Genomic DNA, 20,610 nt, shown 5'->3' on the forward strand with positions numbered 1-20,610 from the left:
CCAACAATGGTGAGCGTCGCAGACATGAAATCCTTGATATTTTAACTGACCATATTTGGCTACTAATAACTAGTATCAACCGCTTAGGTGCTGAATGGTTGCATCAAGACAATGCAATAAGAAATAAAATCGAGTTACAGTCTGTTACAGTGTAGCCGCTCAGTTCAATCAGCTTAATAAGTTTATCTTTAAACGCGCTTTCTTCAAAACTAAATTTTTCAAATTTGCTTGTGTGATTACTTGCTGTCAAATGTTTAACAGTTTTTATATGTTCTCTGTAGTATACATAAATTCTCCATACCCAACAGACCAAAACCAACCAATCTTTTGGTTAAGATTAAACTTTAATTTTGGAATCGTTTTCAACCGATGGTCTCTGTATGAACCTTTTTTAGCGCCGTTAGAGATCGCGTGTAACTCGAAAAATATTAAATTTTTTTTCAAGTACTCTTTAATTTTAAAATAAGTTTACAAATACTCTTAAATTTTTAAAACAATAGATACAAAAGTTTTTTTTTTTTTTTTTTTTTTTGTAATGGCTAAAAATCACCTTTTTATCATCACAAGACAGCCTAGTGTGGTCCTTAAAAATATACTCTCGCAACAACTTGTATTCGCTGCTGTTTTTTCTACATATTTTAATAAAATAATTCGTTTGCCAAAAAAAACCAAGAACATTTCAATTGTTCTATGTACTACAAGCCCTCGACTAACAGTATTAAAACTTTCGATATTGAACTCTTCAGTTGTGTAAGTTACTTGCATTTCAGAAGATCGGATAGGCTTCAATTTTATAAATTTTGTACAGCAAATCCTCTTTGAAGCGAAGTAACAAAACGTTTCATATTTATTTTCATTTTTGTTGAGCAATAATAAGCTGGTTTTAATCTAAAATTAATAAAAAAAAAAAGTTATTTTCAAAAAAAAAAAAAATATATATATATATATATATATATATATTTATAACAGTGTTCAGTAACTGATTAAAGCATTGGCAAGGAAGCACTTGTGGATAGACTAGAAAAAGCATATTTTTACTAGTAGCATATGCACGCACAAATTAAATGAAACAAACATATTTAAAGTGGTAGGTTTTGCAATAAAAGTTTCATTTTATTATTTTGTTGTTTTTTACATTAATCTCTAAAACTGTTTCCTTGTTTCTCGCTATAGTTTGCAAACATTCTAAATAAATTATTAATTCATATAAGTTTTATTTTATTTATTTTTTGTGTAACTTCATTGCTATTCCATGGTTTTTTGCTTAACAATGCAGTAAAATTTGACGAAAAGGATTAAAAATAATAAAGGGCTTACACACACATACATAAAAACTTACATTTCTTGTAGTTTAAATATTTACATACATACAGATATAGCTTTAATTTGTGGTGCTTACATAATTTTAAATCTACATAAGTATGCTTTCATATTAGCGCGAGTGTATTTAAACGCTACATACAACTACGTTATATAAGCAGAGCGGTACGCGTGCGCAGTAGAGTTAACATTATTTATTTGATGCGCAGTACAGTGAATTGCCTTCATTTTATTGCAAAGGAAATTATTATTTAATCTTGTACATTTTTCGAAACAATAATTGTAGATTTTTTTAATTTTAATTTTTGCAATTTTTTTAATTTGCGCATTTTTTTAAGTTTTTTACTTCTTCCAAAATTTTAAATTTTAAACTTTAATTAAATAAATTAATTTTTTTCTCCCGCTTTTTACTTTCTCTTTCAGCTCATATCTTTATTTTCTAAAATTTTACTACTTTTTTTTACGCTTTTGAGATTTTTTTCACTTAAACAATTTCTGTGCATAACTTTACCGTTTCATTTAAATCGTTTAATGCAATATATGCCGTTATAAAATTAATCAATTCACTTTGTAGCAATCTCAAGCGCCTCTACTTCTACCAAAAGCGCTGGCTTGGGAGGGACTTGGGAATAGCAGTTGTTGTACAACTATATATGATTACAATAATTTTATTTTTATTTTTTTGCGCCTTGTATTGAATACGTTTTTGCTAATCAACATTTTGCTGAAAACTACATACATATATACTTAGTTACAGACAAATATACACATATGCATATGTATGTATTTATGTTATAATTCTTCAAACTTACAACTAAATATTTTATTTATTTAAAATTAATTATTTTTGTATTTTAAACGTAATCTGTTACGCTTATAACTGTTTATTAATGTAATTAAATTCGAACTTGTGAAAATATAGGATTTCTGTTTGTATGCGCTAGTTTATGTTTATACTATGCATGTATGTGTCTAATTTGTGGTAATATTTACAGTACAGTACTTGTATGTGTGGGTGTGAGTACAACTATTTCGTACAACTACAAACGCTTATAAGTTAAATCACTAGATATCTTTTACCATTTTAGCAATGAGAAATGTTTTGCAAAAACAGCTAAGTGTTTAGAAATGTATGTGTTGTTTTTGTTAAACCATTTTCTTTTTTATTTCATTTATTTTTTTTTTTTGCAATAAACAACTAAATGAATGTTTTTCAAAATTTTCTATTTCTTTTGTATTTTTTTCACACTCTGATATTTTCGAGTAATTTTTCTCATTTCATTTATTTCCACTTAAATATAGTTGTTTAATTAATTTGTCCTTAAACTATATGCTTCAAGTATATTTATAATTTTTGGTAAATAAAACTCAACTAACACTAATACAATGCTACAAATTGAACTAGTATGCGTAAATACTACATGTGTATTATTTCAAGCATTTCTTATGCACAATATAGACTTAACTGCTGAATTACACACAACTAATACGATATCTATACATACAAACACACTGATGTATGAAAAACAGACAAACATAAAAAAATGTATACACATTCAAGTACATATCACTATTGAGACATAGTAAAATATTATAGAAAAAGAAAATATATACAAAAAAATTATTTCAGCATTAGGTTTCTGATAACATTCAATTAAGCTAATTTCATTTAGTAATTTTTTCTTAATTTTTTTTTTACTTCAGTATGCACTTTCATAAGTTTTTTTTTTTTGCTTAAACTGCATATGATTTGCTGCACTGCTTGGTGCTTTAACTATGTTATGTAATTGGCTTATTATGGTGCTTGTTGTATTATAGTAGTGAAAGGAAATTTGGCTGCTAATGGCTTCAATTTGTACTGCTGTCCTTTGTATGGAGATTTTTAAAAAATTCAAAACATGTTTCTGTTTAAAGAAAAGTTATTATTATTATTCATTAAAAATTAAACTATTGTTACTAATTTTTACAATTTTTTATAAAATTTGTCGAAAAACCAGCATGAGCGAAAAAAAAATTTAAGCGAATTTATACATATAAGCTTAGCTCACATTAAAAAAAAATTTATAAGCCTAATAAATTTTTATTTTTAAAAATTTTGTATTTCGAATTTTAGTTTTAAAGGCTTAGACCAGTCTTGTATTTTCGTTAAATCGAAATTTTTACTTTAAGCTTGAAAAGTGTACTGTAGGCTGCTTAAAACAAATTCAATTGATAGAATAGTGAAATACAAATTATTTTCTTCTCCGATTCGCTCGAAGCGTTCGGGTCAGTCAGTTTTAGCACATAAAACTTTTTGCTCATTTTGCTTGAAACTGTATTTTTAGACCATGGCAAGGATGGTTTGCGGAGATAACAACATTATTTAGTAAATAACATATGACTTTTTTATCATGGCAATTTTTTATAAGCAATTTACTGTTTTTTTTTTTGATATTTAGAGATTGAAACTTTTTTAAAAACTCCGATATTTTGCAAGAAATTTACGTAAAACTAAAAGGATAGTACTTTACTACCACGTTGTACTAAATTAAGATCCATTTTGTATTTTTTTTTTTTTTAAACACGAGTTCGTAGAGCGACCGTTGCACTTAGATTCTGTCTGGGAAAAGTTAATTCGGTAGATTGGCCCAATAGCCGCCACTTTGTGTCGAAATCTCATAAAAAATGTCTTTACACTCAAATACATGTATAAAAGATCTGCCGTAGAGCGACAATCGATCTCGTTTTCCTGGCAACCTAAATAAATTGTCAAAATTAGGGGATTTTTCAGGACTCTAGACTGGCCTAGCAATAATTCTTCTTTAAAATATTTTTGAGCCGTAAAATATTATATATTTTAAATCTAAAATGTATTTAAGTAAAAAAGCTGGTATTTTCATTACTTTAAGGATTCTGAAAGAGAATTAGTTACTCTAAAACCAACTCAGTAATCTCTTATAACAACCGAATGTATATACAAGTATATATAAAAACTCTAGAGCATTTCTTGCGGCTTGTAGTGTTTTTTAGGCTGATTTCATTAATATTATATATAAACCAAACAAAATTAATTTTCACAAATTCTCTCTTTAGACTCCACTACAATCTTCAAACAGTTGTCAATATAGTTACAATAATAATTACATTTAGTCAAAATTGTAATTTACGCATTTGCTTTAGTAGTTGCGTGAGCGAACTCGTTTGAGCCACAAATAGCAGCACGCGTTTAACCCTCACTACAGTTTTACGCACTTTAAGCCATTACAAGCACATACACATACATATGTATGAGTACATATACTAAATCGATATAACACTGCCATGTAAGAGCACAAAGCGCTCTCACGCATTTCGCTTAAACACTTCATTTATCACAAGCGCTTGTCGCCGCTGTCGCTGCTGTTGTTGTTGTGGTCGCCGCTGTCGGCGAAACGACCAATGTGGGTACATCGCTGGCGGCAAAATAGGTGACGTGGCCATTCGGTGTGAACGCGATGCCGTTTGGTGTGCCTTTGCCGGCATTTGTGTGCAGCAGCGCGTCACCGGCGCCATTGCCACCACTAGCAAGATATTGCAAGCTATCAATGTTGCCCAGTTTACCTACAATTTTCGGTATCCGATCACTTTCGGCGCCGCTTGATGTATTGCCAGTGCCGTTGGTGCTATGTGGCGCATGCTGATTGTTGTGGTGGTGGTGATGATGGTGATGCTGATGGCTGTGATGGCGATGATGGTAATGGTTATGTTGCTGGTGGTGATGGTGATGCTGCAGCTGATTCGGCTGGTTGTCACTGTAATTTTGTTGTTTTTGTAAGCTGCCGGCAGAACTCGTCACACCACAACTGCTCACTGAGGGTGCGCTGCGACTGTAGTAACCGCAGTTGCCACCATTTTGTGTATTTAATTGTTGTTGCAACTCTTTGGCGCCCTTGAGCGATGAGGCTTTGCGCATATTGCCGCTGCAACGCACATATTCACAGCTGCGACAACAGTTGCGTGTCGACTTTAGCGTACGCTGATTAAGATTATTCAGATTTGCCGCAATTAGTTTCGCTTGCGTCGTTTTGGCCGGCGAAGTGGGTAGACTGTCATCTTCGCCTGTGGGCGGTGGTGTACTCAAACGACTCGAGCCGGAGGAGAAACAACCGTTGGAATGGCGCGATACCTCTACATCCGAGTCGTCGTCATCCGCTTCGATGGCGGCTTCTTCCGCTTCGGCACACAAGTGGTCGTCGTCTTCATCATTATCATCGTCATCGTTGTTGCAGTTGCGAATTTCCTTTGGATTTTTGCTATCACTCTGCTCGTCGATTTCGCACTCAGCGCCTGTTGATATGCCATCGTCGGCATTGCTGTCACAATTCGTGGTGTTCGTCGTGCCGATCTCATCAGTCAAATCGCTGCGCCCATCCGAAATGCAGCCATTCTGCTTGGTTGTGTCTGCGCAGCCATTTGTGTTGCTCGCTGCATTCTCTTTATTTTGTACTTGTTGCGCCAACTCGATCCAATGTTCGCGATTTTCACGCACACCCTCGACCAGTGGCTCCAGTTTGTCGGAGAGATTAGCAAAAGCCTAAAGGAGTTGATGGAAAACGGTATATTTTAAATATTGCTTAAACTTTTATTAAAGTCCTGTTATCTCACCTCGTAAATTGGCAAGCAAATGGATTCAATAAAGTTAACTTGCATCATTGGCAATTCATCTTCCTTCTCGCGATTCATGATATCCTGGAAAAAATTTTTTTTTAATTAGACACTATATATAAAAAGCACAAACTAATTTCAGTCGAAAAATGGTAGACCAGTGCATAAAAAAAGATGAAAATGATGATATGTCTTGCCATAAAATATAAAACAGAGATTGGTTTTAAATAAAAAAACGTGAGAGATATCCCTGTCCTAAAGGGAAGAAAATTCTGAACTGATCGAGCGGGATTTCGCTGTCTCGAGCTATTACCGAGAGGGTAAGAAGACTCCACTGAATTTACATATACTTGTATACAAATTTGCTATCCGATCATATGTTACGCAACATTGTTGTTATGTTCTGTTAAGTCATATGTTAGGTGATGTTATGTTATCTTTTCTTATGTTATAATTGATATAATTTTTTATTTCATGTTCTGTTGGCTTGTGTTATGTTATGTCATGTCATGTCATGTTATGTTATTTTATGTTATGTTATGTTATGTTAAGTTATGTCATGTCACGTTAGGTATGTTATGTTATATTATGTCACGTCATGTCATGTCATATCATATCATGTAATGTTATGTTATGTTATGCTATATTATATTATGGTATTTTTGTTATGTGCAAAGTAATATGTAGACTGAAATTGTTCCAGCACAAAATCAGTAATTGTATTACATCGCAATGTCACTTTCCTTTAAAACTTTGTGAACGTCAATATTCACAATTTCGAATAATTATACAATATTTTTCGCAGTACCGGAACCCCTTTACGTCAATCACTGTACTAAATAGCTCAGATTTAATATACCAACATACAAAAGCATTTAAATTCAGTAACTCTTCTTCGAAAATATTCTAACGGAATTCATGACAGTCAGGAATCCTAAAATCTTACATGTTTAATATTTTATGACAGTCTTCTAGTCAAAACAAATCACAAGCGAATATGTCTTGGAAGAGAAAAACATTAATATAATATTATAGAGTACTTACAATGGGCATTATATTCAATTCCTGTTTCTCCATATCGCCCTGCTCGAAGAATTCCGAACTCACCAAATCGGCTACACGCTTCTCAATATCCCACGGCTTTGTAATAGCCGACAAATCACAGACAGTCATGCTCATAGCACGCAATAAAGCACGCGGCTCGTCAGCCTCCCAATAGCTGAGGGGCTGCTCCTTCACAGATTGCAGGAAGGGGCCACGTTTTCTAAAAACAAACACAAATATAATTTATACATAAATCATGGTAGAATTGGTACTGGAATATTTTTGCTTAATCTTTTAATTAATTTATTTTAAGAAAGTAGCTACTCACCTAAAATACACCGCCAAATCCGTTGATAATATGGCATCCTCCAAAACGCGTATAACGCGACAGTAGTCAACTGATGACAAATTTGCCAGAATCTGATTTCCAGGACTATTCAAAATCATCAAACACTGATCGAAATGATGATGTTCCATGGTGGAGGTCGAATATAGTTGAGCCAATGGTGAGGAGGCTCTATAAAAATATTAAATCATTGTTAGTGTCACCGCTTTTAATGGTGTCAACGAAGAGAACTTACTTAATCTGGAAGGAGTTATTAGTCCCCCGATGATCCAAGTCGTGACACAGGCAACCGATAATCAATGCCAAGCACTCGATCTCACCGAAAATCTTCCACCATTGTGTCGCCTGTCCGTTATGGGAAATCTTTGATTAATCAATCAAAAGCAAAAAATAAAATTTGGCAAATCGAACTCAAAATCGTAGAAAAGAACTACTCTCTAAAAGAAATTTTAATTTCATGAAACGAGAAAAATTGCATGCGAGAAAATACATTGAAGTGAAGCCGGGAAATGTTAAACGGCGAAAAATGTTGTAAGAGCAAAAGAGTTTACGAAACTAATTTTTAATAAAATATCGCGTAAAAATTAAAAAAAAAATATTTAAAAATAATGATAAAAAAAAATTATAAAAAAAAATAAGTAAAAGCAAAATTTACAGCCACAATAAATAAAAAATAAAAAATGTGCCCGCAGTAACACCCAACCTTTGCCAATTTCATATTCCTAAATAGTGAAATTTTCTGCGTACATACCGTTAGTATGGCGAACATCATTTGCGCCACATTGAAGGCATGCCGCCAATTGTGATAAGTAACATTGCGATAATTTTTCTTGACACTCAGCAGCCAACGGCAAAGCACCTCGTAGTCGATGTGAAAACGCTCGACAAAGTCCAGATCGAGGAACATGCGGAGGCAGGCCTGAAAATAAAAAATATTAGAGTAAGGCAACTAAAAATAAATATTTTTTGTATAATTAATAGCATTATGCGGTGTATATCATGTTATAAATTGGACATACCTTCAGAGTATCATCGTCCTCAAAATGTATATCATCGAAGCGAAAATCGTGTAAGCGGAAATGCGCAGCTGATGGCACACGTAAACGCTGGAATGAAAGAAATGAAATAATTATTATAAGGTAATGAGATCGACTATGAGTATTGAGCGATCTTTCCGACTTTCTTTAACAATAGATTCACTGTTTTAATGCCGTAGTTTTACCAAAAAATTTAAAGCTAAATTCATAAATGTTTTTTTCAGGCAACCCTTTAAAAGCAAACCCCTTGGTAGATCTCATTTATACTATTTGTTGCTATTGTTGTTGTAAAAGTTCGTTCTCTAAAAATGTGTCCCATAATATTAGTTTCCTCGGTTAGCCACTTAAAGGAAATTAGCTTAACCAAATAATAACTAAAACACAAAAAAGATGTTGACATCTCTTTTATTGCTATATTATTGCGCAACAAGCACTCACTTTTATAAAATCTAATAAGGAAATGGATAAGCATGACAGTATTGACTTCATTTACATTTAAATGGCCCGAAGACTATCATCCACGCTCACATTAACACCTATGCACCTATAAGTGTATGCCTGTGAGACTTTGTTTGAAATGTCTGCATTTAGGGGAAACTTGCCAGATAACAAGCCACAAACTTTAATTTGTAATATAAACATAGCCACATTTGAAATGTGCAGAATTAAAAGGTTACATAATTGTGTATAATTGCACTGGCAGTAAAAGGAAGTGGAGATAATTATGTAAATAGGTAAGAAATAATAACTAACGGTAACTGTAAAAGCAAGCTAAGTAATTATGTTAAAATTGTATATTTTCTACTATAGCATAATAATTTAATACATACATAAACATATATATACTATATACATGGTAAGTATATACATATACTCTCTTTCTAATCGACCGTATCTTTTACTCTCGCTCTTATCAAAAACGTGAGCTCATTTATTTGTACTCAGCGCGAAATTTCGCATGCCAGGCGAGCTGCCACGCTACTGCAATGCCTTCAAGTGGCATGTTCTTGCGCATTGTTGTTGGTGGCACAACAGTCAATCAATTATGTTTATGTTCAAATGCCTTCCTGACTTCCTTTTATGACTTCGCTTTTGTTCATCTCCTTTAGTAGTAGTTTGTGTGTGTGTGTGTGTGCGTCAGTTATAAGGTCATATACTGCTTGGTAATTAAAATGATAGTTATGATTCCCAGGACACATGTCCTTTTCAGTTAATTGCTTTTATACCGAGTTCATATACATTTGCGGTCAAATGCTGCTCGTTACCGAAATGGAATGGTTTACTATAGAGCTCGGTCGTGAGTCAAGTGCTGGAGAATGTCTTAATAGTGCTCACAAAGTTTGTTCAAAAGGTAGAGCATACATTTTTTTACTCAGCTTTTAGGCATTTAATTAACTTAATTCATTTAATTTTTCTTTTTTTTTGTTTTGCTATAAGCTTCTTTATGGTGTTTATAAGTTTTTATATTGCAAAATAGCGTTAAAATAACTGTAATTCTTTGACGGTTTCCATAGCTGAGTAGCTTGAGAGTGAGAGTACTAATCGATGAGTATTGGGTATAAGTCCTGGCTGATGTCTTATAAAACAGTATTACATAATTTTTACAAAATTCTATTTACAAACAAATTTCTGCCACAGAAAGCATTGTTTAAGCAACAGTTGTGATTTATGATCTTTAGGATCGTCTATCGGTTCGAAAATAGCAAACCACAAAAATAAATAGAAAGAGAAGCTCAAAAAAATAAATCTTAGTTACGTACAAACCGACCGCTCAAAATCAAAACTACAGATTTTCAAAAATTTTAGATGAAGCATAATTACGAAAATATTGTTTAAATTACTCTAACTAAATGAAAGAATATACTGCTTCTACCCTGCACATAGCAGAACCGATTAAAAAAATTTACTTTATCAACAACGACACATACTAAAATATGAATTTCTATTTATTTCGAGCGCAACATCATTTCAGAAAGATTTAATTTGAATCTGCTTCAAAAACCCATATGCAAATGTCAACAAACCGCAACAAGATGATTAAAAATGCCAAAGGAATACAAAATATTTGCGCACACACACATTCAAGTGCATATGAATATGCAACGCGCATATAATACAATACACATGTAAACCACATGCAAATATGCATTTGTGCTTCAATCAAATATGGTTATTGAGGTCAAATTGGAAATGTCTTGTACAGCAGCGTGACATTCTCGTAACATCTTCCCAGCGAGCGATTGACAAGAGAGCGTATGAGTTGCGCATTGAAATGCAATTACAAACACGCTCGCACACACGTACATGCAATCCAGTTACACGTAAACGGGTACACATGTCACTTGCAGTAAGCATGTGTCATGCTGCAATAAATTATACCGCAAAAGGTTGAAATTGTCAAAGATAAAATTAATTGCCGGCGCTTTGGCAGCTGACTAACCAATTTGCCGCAAACGGAACTGACAAGCCGTAAGCACATCCGTTAAAAGGGGTAATATACTTGTAATATATATGCTTCTAAGCACATACACATATTTTTCTTCTACTGCATTTAATTGAATTAATTTCAACACTTATTTTAGACTCACCCTCAATCGATGCGCCTCATCAATCGTTGCCGATGCATGATAGCTCAGCACCTCTAATGTGACGCTCTGCTTGGCCATCGCCACGATCGCCTTCTCGTACATGTGTGTGTTATGTATGCCCATGCCGCAGAAGATGGCGAAAGCCTCGACGAAGTTCTCGTCGTTTTTGGTAAAGTTCTAAGGCGAAAAAAAAAACAATTTATAAGGGATTATGAGACTATTATAATTGGTTTGCTTGCTGTTTTACTCACCAGATCATCAAATTTGTTTATCAGCTGTATGACGCCAATTATTTGACCCAGTGAATTTTTAATTGCCATACATAATATGGACTTGTGCTTGAAGTTGCCGTCGATATCGACATTTGCGTCGAAGCGATCATCTTCATAAGCATTTGGTATGTTCACAGTCTGTGGCGAGAGTAAAGAGAATTGGTAGAAAATGTTTTGAGTTGAATTAAATTTTTATACGATTTTTCAAATAGAGTTGCTCTTTTCGTACATTACTCTGTATAAGATATATATTTTTTTCAGCCTTAATTTTTTTTTTTTAATTTCTAAGGAAGTTGCTTAATATCTTTATAACTTTGAGATAAAATAATTAATTACTTAATTTAAAGCGATTATTAATTGTTTATTTTAACTGCAAATTGGCCAAAATAATCTATGCTTACTTTATAAAGCTTTATTTAGACAACTTTAATAAATTGTGTGGCAACAATGACAAAGCTTTAGTTCGTTTTTTTTTAAAACACTACTAATTTACAATTAAATTTTTTTAAGTTAGGCCGTAAAAAAAATTTTAAAAATTAATTAATTAAAAAAATTTAAAAATTAATTAATTAAAAAAATAAATTTTTTAAATATTTTTTTTACATTTTGATTATACACTATTTTTTTAAATATACAATGAATAAATTTTAAAATTTTGTAGTATACATATTTACAAATATAATATTTATAATCTTTAACAAATTAAATTCATTAATTTCATTAATAAAAATGTACACGGCAACCCTGCATAACGTTTAAATTCATTCATATCTAATGCAAGTTTGAAAATAATAAAACATGTTGCAGCAGCAGTTCACTTACCTCACCAGTTGTGGCCACATAGCCGGTGATGCCCACATTTATGGGAAATCGTGACTCATGCGGGCTCGTACGTGACGTATTCTCCTCTTCACTGAGATCATTCGCTTCAAAATCAAACACACGTGAAAAGCTGCCCTTTGATGCCTCGTGCAACAACAATATCTGCACACGCTGACACTGTATGAGACTTTGCATGTGTGTTAGTATACGGAATACCATATGCTCAATGGTGCTCTGCTCCTCGAAAATCATACGCGCTAAATCGAGTAAGACCTGATTGCGTTTGATTTCCAGTTGGGATTTCTCGTAAAGTTGAGCGTTACGCAAACCGATGCCGCAGAATTGCAGGTAAGAAGAAAACACCTAAAAAGAGAATGCAATAAAGAGATATTGTATAGAAAGAGTGTGAGAAAGAGATATAAAGAGTAAAAAACGAGTTTAGCGCTGTATTAAATATAAATAAAAGTTAAATTAATATTATTTACTATAGTTATTTTAACTTGGTAACTACCGTTATAAAATTTGAATTTTCCGCCTTTGCAAATACGGTGTGGCCATTAAACTTAATTGACTACTAAAATCTTCTAACATGGACAACTACTTTATACTGCAGCGTATTCATGCGACCACGTGTCAGCCAGAGAATGGCAAACTTTTAGTGACAAAATTAAATTTTAAGTGCGAAAAAGTTGTTAAAAGAAAGTTGTCTTTTCAGATTTTCCAGTGCTAATAAAAATGAAAACATTACACCCATAGACAAATAAGGCGATAAAAATTTCTTTGAAGACAAGTTCGCATTTTACACGCGGGAAGTATCGAGCGCGAAACCTATGAAATGAATCGACCGGAAAATTGTTGATGTGCTGGAATGTGAAAAGTTTGCAACATTTCGCCCGGAGCGTTTGCGGTACTGCCAACAGCAAGTAACAGGCCATATGCTCGTTGTTATTGCGCGCGTTTGTATGCATGCGTGTCTTGGAGAAAAATAGCGAATAATAAAATCGTACACAACAAGTGAGTGTCATAAAAAATTTAAGTGTCTTCTATGAAATTGAAAGCTGCACTATATATTTATGTAACTATGTAGTTAGCACATAGGTACATATAATCTGCTATTGACCACATAAATTTCAAATTAGTAGTTGTGGAATTGCGTATGAGTTAAGCACATTGCCCTAGCTCGCTTATCCCACCTAGCCTAGTATATTATCTAATATACAGTTTTATTACTTATCAGTGCCCTACTTGCTTACCTTCTCATCCGCCTCAGTGAAGCATTCACCATTTAATTTATTAATGACCTGCGCCACACCGATGACATCGCCCGATGAATCCTTAATGGGCATACAGAGCAGGGCTTTCGTTCGATAGCCAGTTATGCTGTCAATTTCACCATTGAAGCGCTCGTCCTGTGAATGAAATAAAAGGAAAGGCGAAGCAAAGAGTTAGCAATATTGTGTAAAATATTTGCACAAACAAATAATTGAACTAGAAAGAGATTTTTCTAGAAATATTATATAACTATATACAGTCATCAAATCCAACAAAGCAAATATACGTTAGGTTAATTAGTAGGCGTTGTGAAAGCTGGTTTTTTGTGATACACAAAAACTGCTTAACATATATTATCAGATCCTGAAATATCGACAAAGCGTTTTAAGTTTAACACAAATTTGTTACTTCAAAGTATAACAGAGCAATTAAAAATATATTATCAATGTTATACCTGATTAAATTATGACCCAGCTTAAGCGAGTAGCAAAAGAACACTCGCTTATTAGGGAAATAAAAGCAAGGCAGTAAACCGATTATTTTTTCAACTTGAAAAAGTTTGCTTTTGGTTGCTCGAACATGAGGGCAGTCTTATAAAGTATTAGCGCTGTTTCAAGCATATTCAAACAACCGCAGCCAACTTCGCTTAAAATACTTTACAAGAGCTGGAAGACGCATAAATGGCATACAATAAAACTTTTACAGTTTCCTATCGCATATTGCAAAGCATTTCGGTCGTCTAAGAGTATAAAAACAGCCTGTAAATTCTATATACATACATTAGGGTGGAGCGAAAAAAAAAAAATTTTTAATTCGAAATTTACTTTAAAAGTGAAAGATATACTATAAACACCCTGTTTTGACCCAACTTTCTTGATGAAAAAACTATGTTATAAGAACTGCGTATTTTATTAAAATTAGAATCACTTTAAAATGAAAGCTCTTTAATTACTTGCATGTAACAACCAAGTCAGTCAGCGGACGCTCACCGCCACCTGGAATAAATGCATTTACTCAACGAAACGCTGCCTCAGATAATTCCCACTCATTAAAAATTACGCAGAGTGACAGTGTAATTAACGTGTAAAGTGTACAATTGATATCAGTTTATCATTTTCCTCGAATATTCTTCGCGTTTAACTTATTTCCTTCCGTAGTAACCGTCGCCTTCGACACACTTTCGTGTATGTGCTTGTAAGCGATCAAGAAAGTAAGTAGGTAATCGACATGCACGGCACACTGCATTCGAAGAAAAGGCAATTACTCACGCAGTGCAAAGTGAAAACGTCGCGGTATTAAAAAAACCAACACATACGCGCACACATATATATATACAAGTATATGTGGAAATGCTAATGAATGACGCGCTTCATCATAATCACTAATGAACAACGGTCGATAATGCTTCAGCGCTGCTTGGGTTTTGAATATTTGTAATATATGTAGTTAATTGTATTTAAATATGCAGATAAATATATAGAAATATATATACAAGTATGTGTAACTAACATAAAGAAATACACATGCACAATGTATTAAGGCCAAATTTGTATTTGCTTTGCGTTCATCATCAGCAGCACCGATTGGCCTTATCAGTGTTTGGTGGAGTGAGACATTTTATTATTGCTTACTTATCATTATTGCTTTTAATATTGCCTACAGATATCTATGGTATGATTATATGTTTAACCTTCTCACGTTTAGTTACACGTTGTGCATGCAAGTGTTTTAAAATATTTCTAAGAATGTTATGGTGTTGTTGTTTCATTGAGTTGTTGGTAGAGTGTTAACAGAATAGAATGAATTTTCAATATTACACTCAAATAATCAAGTGATTAGCACAAGAGCTGATTTTTTTTTGAAACAACATTCAAGGCTCTTATGCTTGTAGACTTCATATAACAAAAATGAAAAAAAGAAAAAACAAAGCAACGAAGCTATAATACCCTACATAAATAAAAAAAAAAGTATTCACACAAAAACTTGATGCTATATACCATATTGATGCGATATCGTTATCGGCCTCAACAAATGCACAGCGTCTTGCGGAGGAAAGGACGTATGAAAAATTACAGGTCCATATCTCAAAAACTGAGGGACTAGTTGGCGTATATACAAATAGACAGACAAACGGACAATGAGACAGGGCTAAATCGACTCAGCTCGTCACGCTGCTCGTTTATATATATATTTTAAAAGGACTCCGATATTTCCTGCTGGGAAATTTTATTCATCATACAGTTACCGTGTAGTCCATATCTCTCTTAAACGAGTTACAAAAGATCACAACCAATAATTTATTATTCAGATGGGTACAAAAAGAAATCAGCGATTGGATATATGTAAAGTCTTGCTTATTACAAAATAGATGCCATTTTGTATGCTCTTCTGAAAAATAGTATTTTCAATCCATGCATATTCAACCAACCGCAGCTAAATTCGCTCAAAATTCTACCAATTAGCGCGGTTGTTCAAAACTTACTTCTGATAATTCTTTATGTATATTTTTAATTTATTATGAATTATATATTTGAGTCAACGTTTCCACGGTTGAGGAATCAGATCGAAACGTATGCTAAATTAATTCTACTCGTCACAGAATTTAACCCTAAAAATTATATTCCCCCATTACTTTATAATGTTACAAAATGCATATTCTCTTTGATATAACAGCATCAGTTCCCCAACGTATATAATATATAATATATGTATATATATAACACACTTATGCGTACATTTTCAAATTCCTGGCTTTAGAAGATTAATTGCTAAAAGCACTGACGCCTGAACTCGTTAAGCCAGCTAAGCACTTGCCAAAGCTTTAGAATTCTTTTCATTGTAGCCGCTACATTTCAACACATTATATAACATACATATACAGTTCCGGCCAAAGTACTGCGATCAAGAATCGAATCGAAAACATGAGAAATGTAAAAAATTAAAATCTATCATTAATCTTTCTTGTACGTCTGCTTGTGAAATACCATAAAACGCGCCGGAAGTGGCAAGCAGTTGAATATATCTTTTACTGAGCCAAAGAGTTGCACATGCTTTGTTGAAGACATGCAATGAATGTGTGTACATGAATGTAAGTGTAGTTTGCTTCTGAATTTTATTTCGCTTCCTTACTATGACTTCTAAGTGAAGAAATCAAAAAGTTTGTGCTGGCAAATAATCACTGACCGGAACTTTGAGCTGTTTAAAGTTTACTTTCATTCGTAAATCAAAATTGCTGCCCGTATAAATATGATTAATGATGCACATGGTGTCATAACGGAAGTTGCGATAAAAGTACTCGAATGCGCACGAAATACTTAACTGGTACATACATACATATAAGCGGAAAAAACATATGTGTGTAAACAAAACTGAGTTCAAGTGTGATTTACCGAATGATGTATATTTGTTGTTGTGAAGGCATATATCAAAGTTAAATGCTTAGACTTTCAAACTTACTGTAAGTTAAAATAGGAACAAATTTAGATATTTGATAACATTATCAGTTGGTTTGAACTAAAAGTAATACATTTTTAGCAAGTGTCATAGAAGTACCCACATTTCGTAAATTAGTTTTACACGCAGCTGCCTTTAGCTGATTATAAGTAAAAAATAATATCATAAAGGCTATATTGGGTTGTATAGAATTTCCTGGAGGGATAGCTGTCAAACCAGCTGTCAAGGATATTCATGTTTTTGACATTCATATAAATATATTGGTAAGATTAGGCTATAAAAAGTGGTGTAAACAGAAACCAACCAAATAAGCTTCCTAAGACTTAATCGCGGTGATCATATAGCATAACTTTTCTTCAAACCCCGAATGCCATAATAATTTTTCTGTGTTTTCTTTGAAAAACATAGTTCGATACCTCCAAAGCAAACTATATATTAAATGTAAATATGTTTATATACTATAATTTAAAGGATAAGATCACTATTTAACTATTTTGGTGCGAAAGGTTAAGTACCAATATTAGACCTGAACATTTTCTTTCGAATTTCATATTGCTTACCTGATATGCATCTGGTATATTAACTGGTTCACCGCTCTCTGCTACATGGCCAGCAATGCCCGAACCCCAAGCAACGCGCACTTCCTCTTGCTGTTCCATCTCTTCCACGGTGCTGCGTGGACAAACGTCGAACAGCTTAGAGACGAGACATCTGAAGGTAAAAATAACAGAGCGAAAAATTATAAAGTGAACACTTTGAATATATAGCAATATTGTATAAAAAATAAATTTTGCAGCAATCATTTTTGCTGGAAGATTACAAAAACAGTGCTTGCAAAAATTAATATTTGTATTGTTTTTTTTTTTTACTTTCTACAAAAAATATTATTTTCTATGTCAAAATTAAATTAGCCAATCTTAGTTCTGCGACTCATTGAAAAGAGCTGAATTAAAAGGGAGATATTCAGCCAAAGATAAAAAATCAATTAAAGTAAAACAAGAAAAATAAAATAAAAACGAAAATAAATTTCGAAATTTAAAAAAAAATTATAATAATATATTTTTTGTTGTCAGAAAAAAAATTATGACATATTGAAAAAATAACTATTCTGATAATTTACTTAGATAAAACATAAAAATTAAATACTAAAATAAATTAAAAAATGTTAAATATTTGAAAATGTATGCATACAATTTTTAGAAACGTTTTAGAAAAAAAATTGTAAAAAAAATTTTTGTTAGTAGAATTTAATATACTTAAAATATTATAAAAATTTTTAAAAAAAATTAGAAAATAAATTATTTTGAAAAATTAATTATATTTATTTTGCAATAGACAAACAATTCTATAAGATCAGAATTTTGGTCTCTATTACCTAATAAAAACTTTCAAAATCAGAACAATTAAAAAAATGCACAATCAGTATTTATAATTATGTAAAAAATATGTACTAATGACGCGAATAAAAAATAGCAAAATGTAAAAAAAAATATGTTCAGCTTAAAAATTTTTAACTAGTTAAAAGTGCGGTAGAAAAAATTTTGTATAAAAAAAATGTATATTAGTTTAACTGGCTTTTCTTTCAAGTTGGCAAATTTTTATTATAATTTTTCAATTTTAAACAAGTATTACACATAATATTTTTAATTACGAAACAGAATAATAACTCACAGTCTTCCTGTTTACTCACTTCTTTGGTCCATCGTTGGCAGTATTGCAACGGCCCTGCACTAAAAACAATGAGCCACGATCTGCATTCAACAATATTGATACATTCTGCAGGATTTTATGGCACAATGTACGCACTTCCAGTTCGTTGCAGATATCCTTTACCTAATGCGCATTGTTTTTGCAACATAACATAAACAACAACATAGTTGCGGCCAAACACATTCACACACACACATGAGGAGGGGAATATTTCATTTTTTTAATAGTTGTTTTGTTGTCATTGTTGGTGTTGCGTCCATTGTGTTGAAAGCAACAATGGCGATGCCGCAAGCGATGGAAAGCAATGTTGCATCCATATGAAAAGAAAGAGAGAAAATTAAAATGAGAAAAAAATTAATATAAGGCGTAAGTAAATGAAAATAATTGATATTTTTATTTGCAATGTAATGCGTGCTTCACTTTCCTTTTTCATATATTAATTAAAAAGTGCAAACAAGTATTAAAGCGGAAATGAGAGTGCCCTAGAGGTTTGGATATTATTACAGAGTCAGTGCTTGCAACGTTGCTGATATTAAATTTAAGGGCTTTAAGTGTAATTTAGAATTAAAGGCTCACTTTGAAAATTATTTTAAATATTTTCGAAGAAAAATATTTATTTTATACCACGTATACTTAATATTATGGCATATTTGCCACCCAGAAAATATTTACTTACATTGCGTGCACACGTGGCGTATACGTAACCACCTTCTCATAATTAAAAATGGCCATAAGCAATAGCTCAATAACGAAATGTTGCCTGTAATCAACCAAAAATGCTAAAAATACCTCTGATACTCAAAATATCAATACCAGTGGCAAACAAAAAACACACAAAAGCGCCACCACTATTAATTGCCACTAAGCCATTACAAGGGCCAGCGAACACGCAACACTTAGACTGCGTAAGGAATTTCAAGTTACTGTTTCTGTTTTTGCCAAACTCAAATTCGCAATTGCTTTTATGCTATACCGCCCACTTTAATTAACCACTACACACCACCAAGCTGCGCTTACCGCGCTGGTTAATGTATACATTCAATATACGCTGCCATTATTATTGTCCAGTGAAAGAGACATTGTAATTGAGACACAATGAGACAATACCTTACCAGTTCAAAAATGAGCTCTTTCTCATCCAACGCCTTCAATTCGTTGCGTGACAAACGTTGCGGCCGATAATAGCCCATTGTGCCGAAACTGTGCGCCGTCTGTCCATGATGATGATGATGATAGTGATGAGCACCCAGTGTGCTCGTGCCATTGGCAGCATTATAGTTGCCATTGCCAGCGCCAATGTTATTGCCATTACTTCCACCACCGATGCCGCCCATATTGCTACTGTTTGTTGAGCAATCATTTTGTGTGCCTACACTTAAGAATGTCGGTGTACCGTCAATGGTGTTGACAATTGGCTTCAGCAGACCGCCACGTTCAAATTCATGTGCTGATATTTTCCTGTAAGCCAAGTCCAATTGCCATTACCACGTAGTGCGTAGCGAGTGTTTGAATTTTCATTGATGCCAAGAATAACACGCCAACGGCCAGGCGCATTCGTGAAATTTCATGGAAATTATTACGAATCATCAAGTAGTAGTGAAGAGTCACGCAGAAGAAAATATGAAAAATAGAGAAATAAATATTATTTAATTAATAAGTCATGTTTATTGCACAATAATTAAAGCCTAACGACTTCAATGGTCTAAAATGAAGACGTTTGATTAAAACAGAGAGGATTAAGCCATATGTATATATAAGGTATATAAATATTATTTTTTAGCTAAATACTATTTAATAATAGTATAATAAATAATTGACAAATTTTTTTCCAAAAAAAAATAAAACAAAATAAAATAATTTTAAAAATATACAAAATAGTTTTACAAATAAGAAATATTCTAAACAATAAATAATAAGTAAATAAAAATTTAAAAAATAAATAAATCATCAAAAATGTATGTATATGGTGTCTTAAATTTTGTTATCCTTCGAAAAATATTCTGTATTTAAAATTTCAAAAAGTGATTAATTAGAAAAGGAGTAGCACATAATGGAAACGAGCAAGCTTAAATGTACAAACTCCAAATAGAAATTTTACATTTTTTTATACCCTGAACAGGGTA

The 20,610-nt window shown here is 32.7% G+C and overlaps 1 protein-coding gene across 5 annotated transcripts in view; it reads right to left on the reverse strand.

Moving 5' to 3' along the window:
* Nucleotides 1–1,078: 1,078 nt before the first annotated feature.
* Pde11 (Phosphodiesterase 11) overlaps nt 1,079–20,610 on the reverse strand; it is a 115,575-nt gene continuing 96,043 nt past the window's right edge. For 4 of the 5 annotated variants that reach the window (XM_070107319.1, XM_070107318.1, XM_070107317.1 and 1 more), the window contains 14 exons: nt 19,600–19,945; nt 18,468–18,610; nt 17,338–17,488; nt 13,306–13,461; nt 12,053–12,415; nt 11,210–11,368; nt 10,959–11,135; nt 8,353–8,439; nt 8,085–8,252; nt 7,569–7,696; nt 7,316–7,504; nt 6,988–7,207; nt 5,944–6,027; nt 1,079–5,872 (listed from right to left, as the gene is read on the reverse strand). In XM_070107319.1, coding sequence (XP_069963420.1) covers nt 4,664–5,872; nt 5,944–6,027; nt 6,988–7,207; nt 7,316–7,504; nt 7,569–7,696; nt 8,085–8,252; nt 8,353–8,439; nt 10,959–11,135; nt 11,210–11,368; nt 12,053–12,415; nt 13,306–13,461; nt 17,338–17,488; nt 18,468–18,610; nt 19,600–19,945 — 3,580 coding nt within the window. In that variant the 3' untranslated portion in view covers nt 1,079–4,663. The remainder of the gene's footprint in view (nt 5,873–5,943; nt 6,028–6,987; nt 7,208–7,315; nt 7,505–7,568; nt 7,697–8,084; nt 8,253–8,352; nt 8,440–10,958; nt 11,136–11,209; nt 11,369–12,052; nt 12,416–13,305; nt 13,462–17,337; nt 17,489–18,467; nt 18,611–19,599; nt 19,946–20,610) is intronic. The other variant, XM_014247790.3, reaches the window with a different exon arrangement.

Source organism: Bactrocera oleae, chromosome 3, assembly GCF_042242935.1.
Source record: "Bactrocera oleae isolate idBacOlea1 chromosome 3, idBacOlea1, whole genome shotgun sequence".
Taxonomy (NCBI): domain Eukaryota; kingdom Metazoa; phylum Arthropoda; class Insecta; order Diptera; family Tephritidae; genus Bactrocera; species Bactrocera oleae.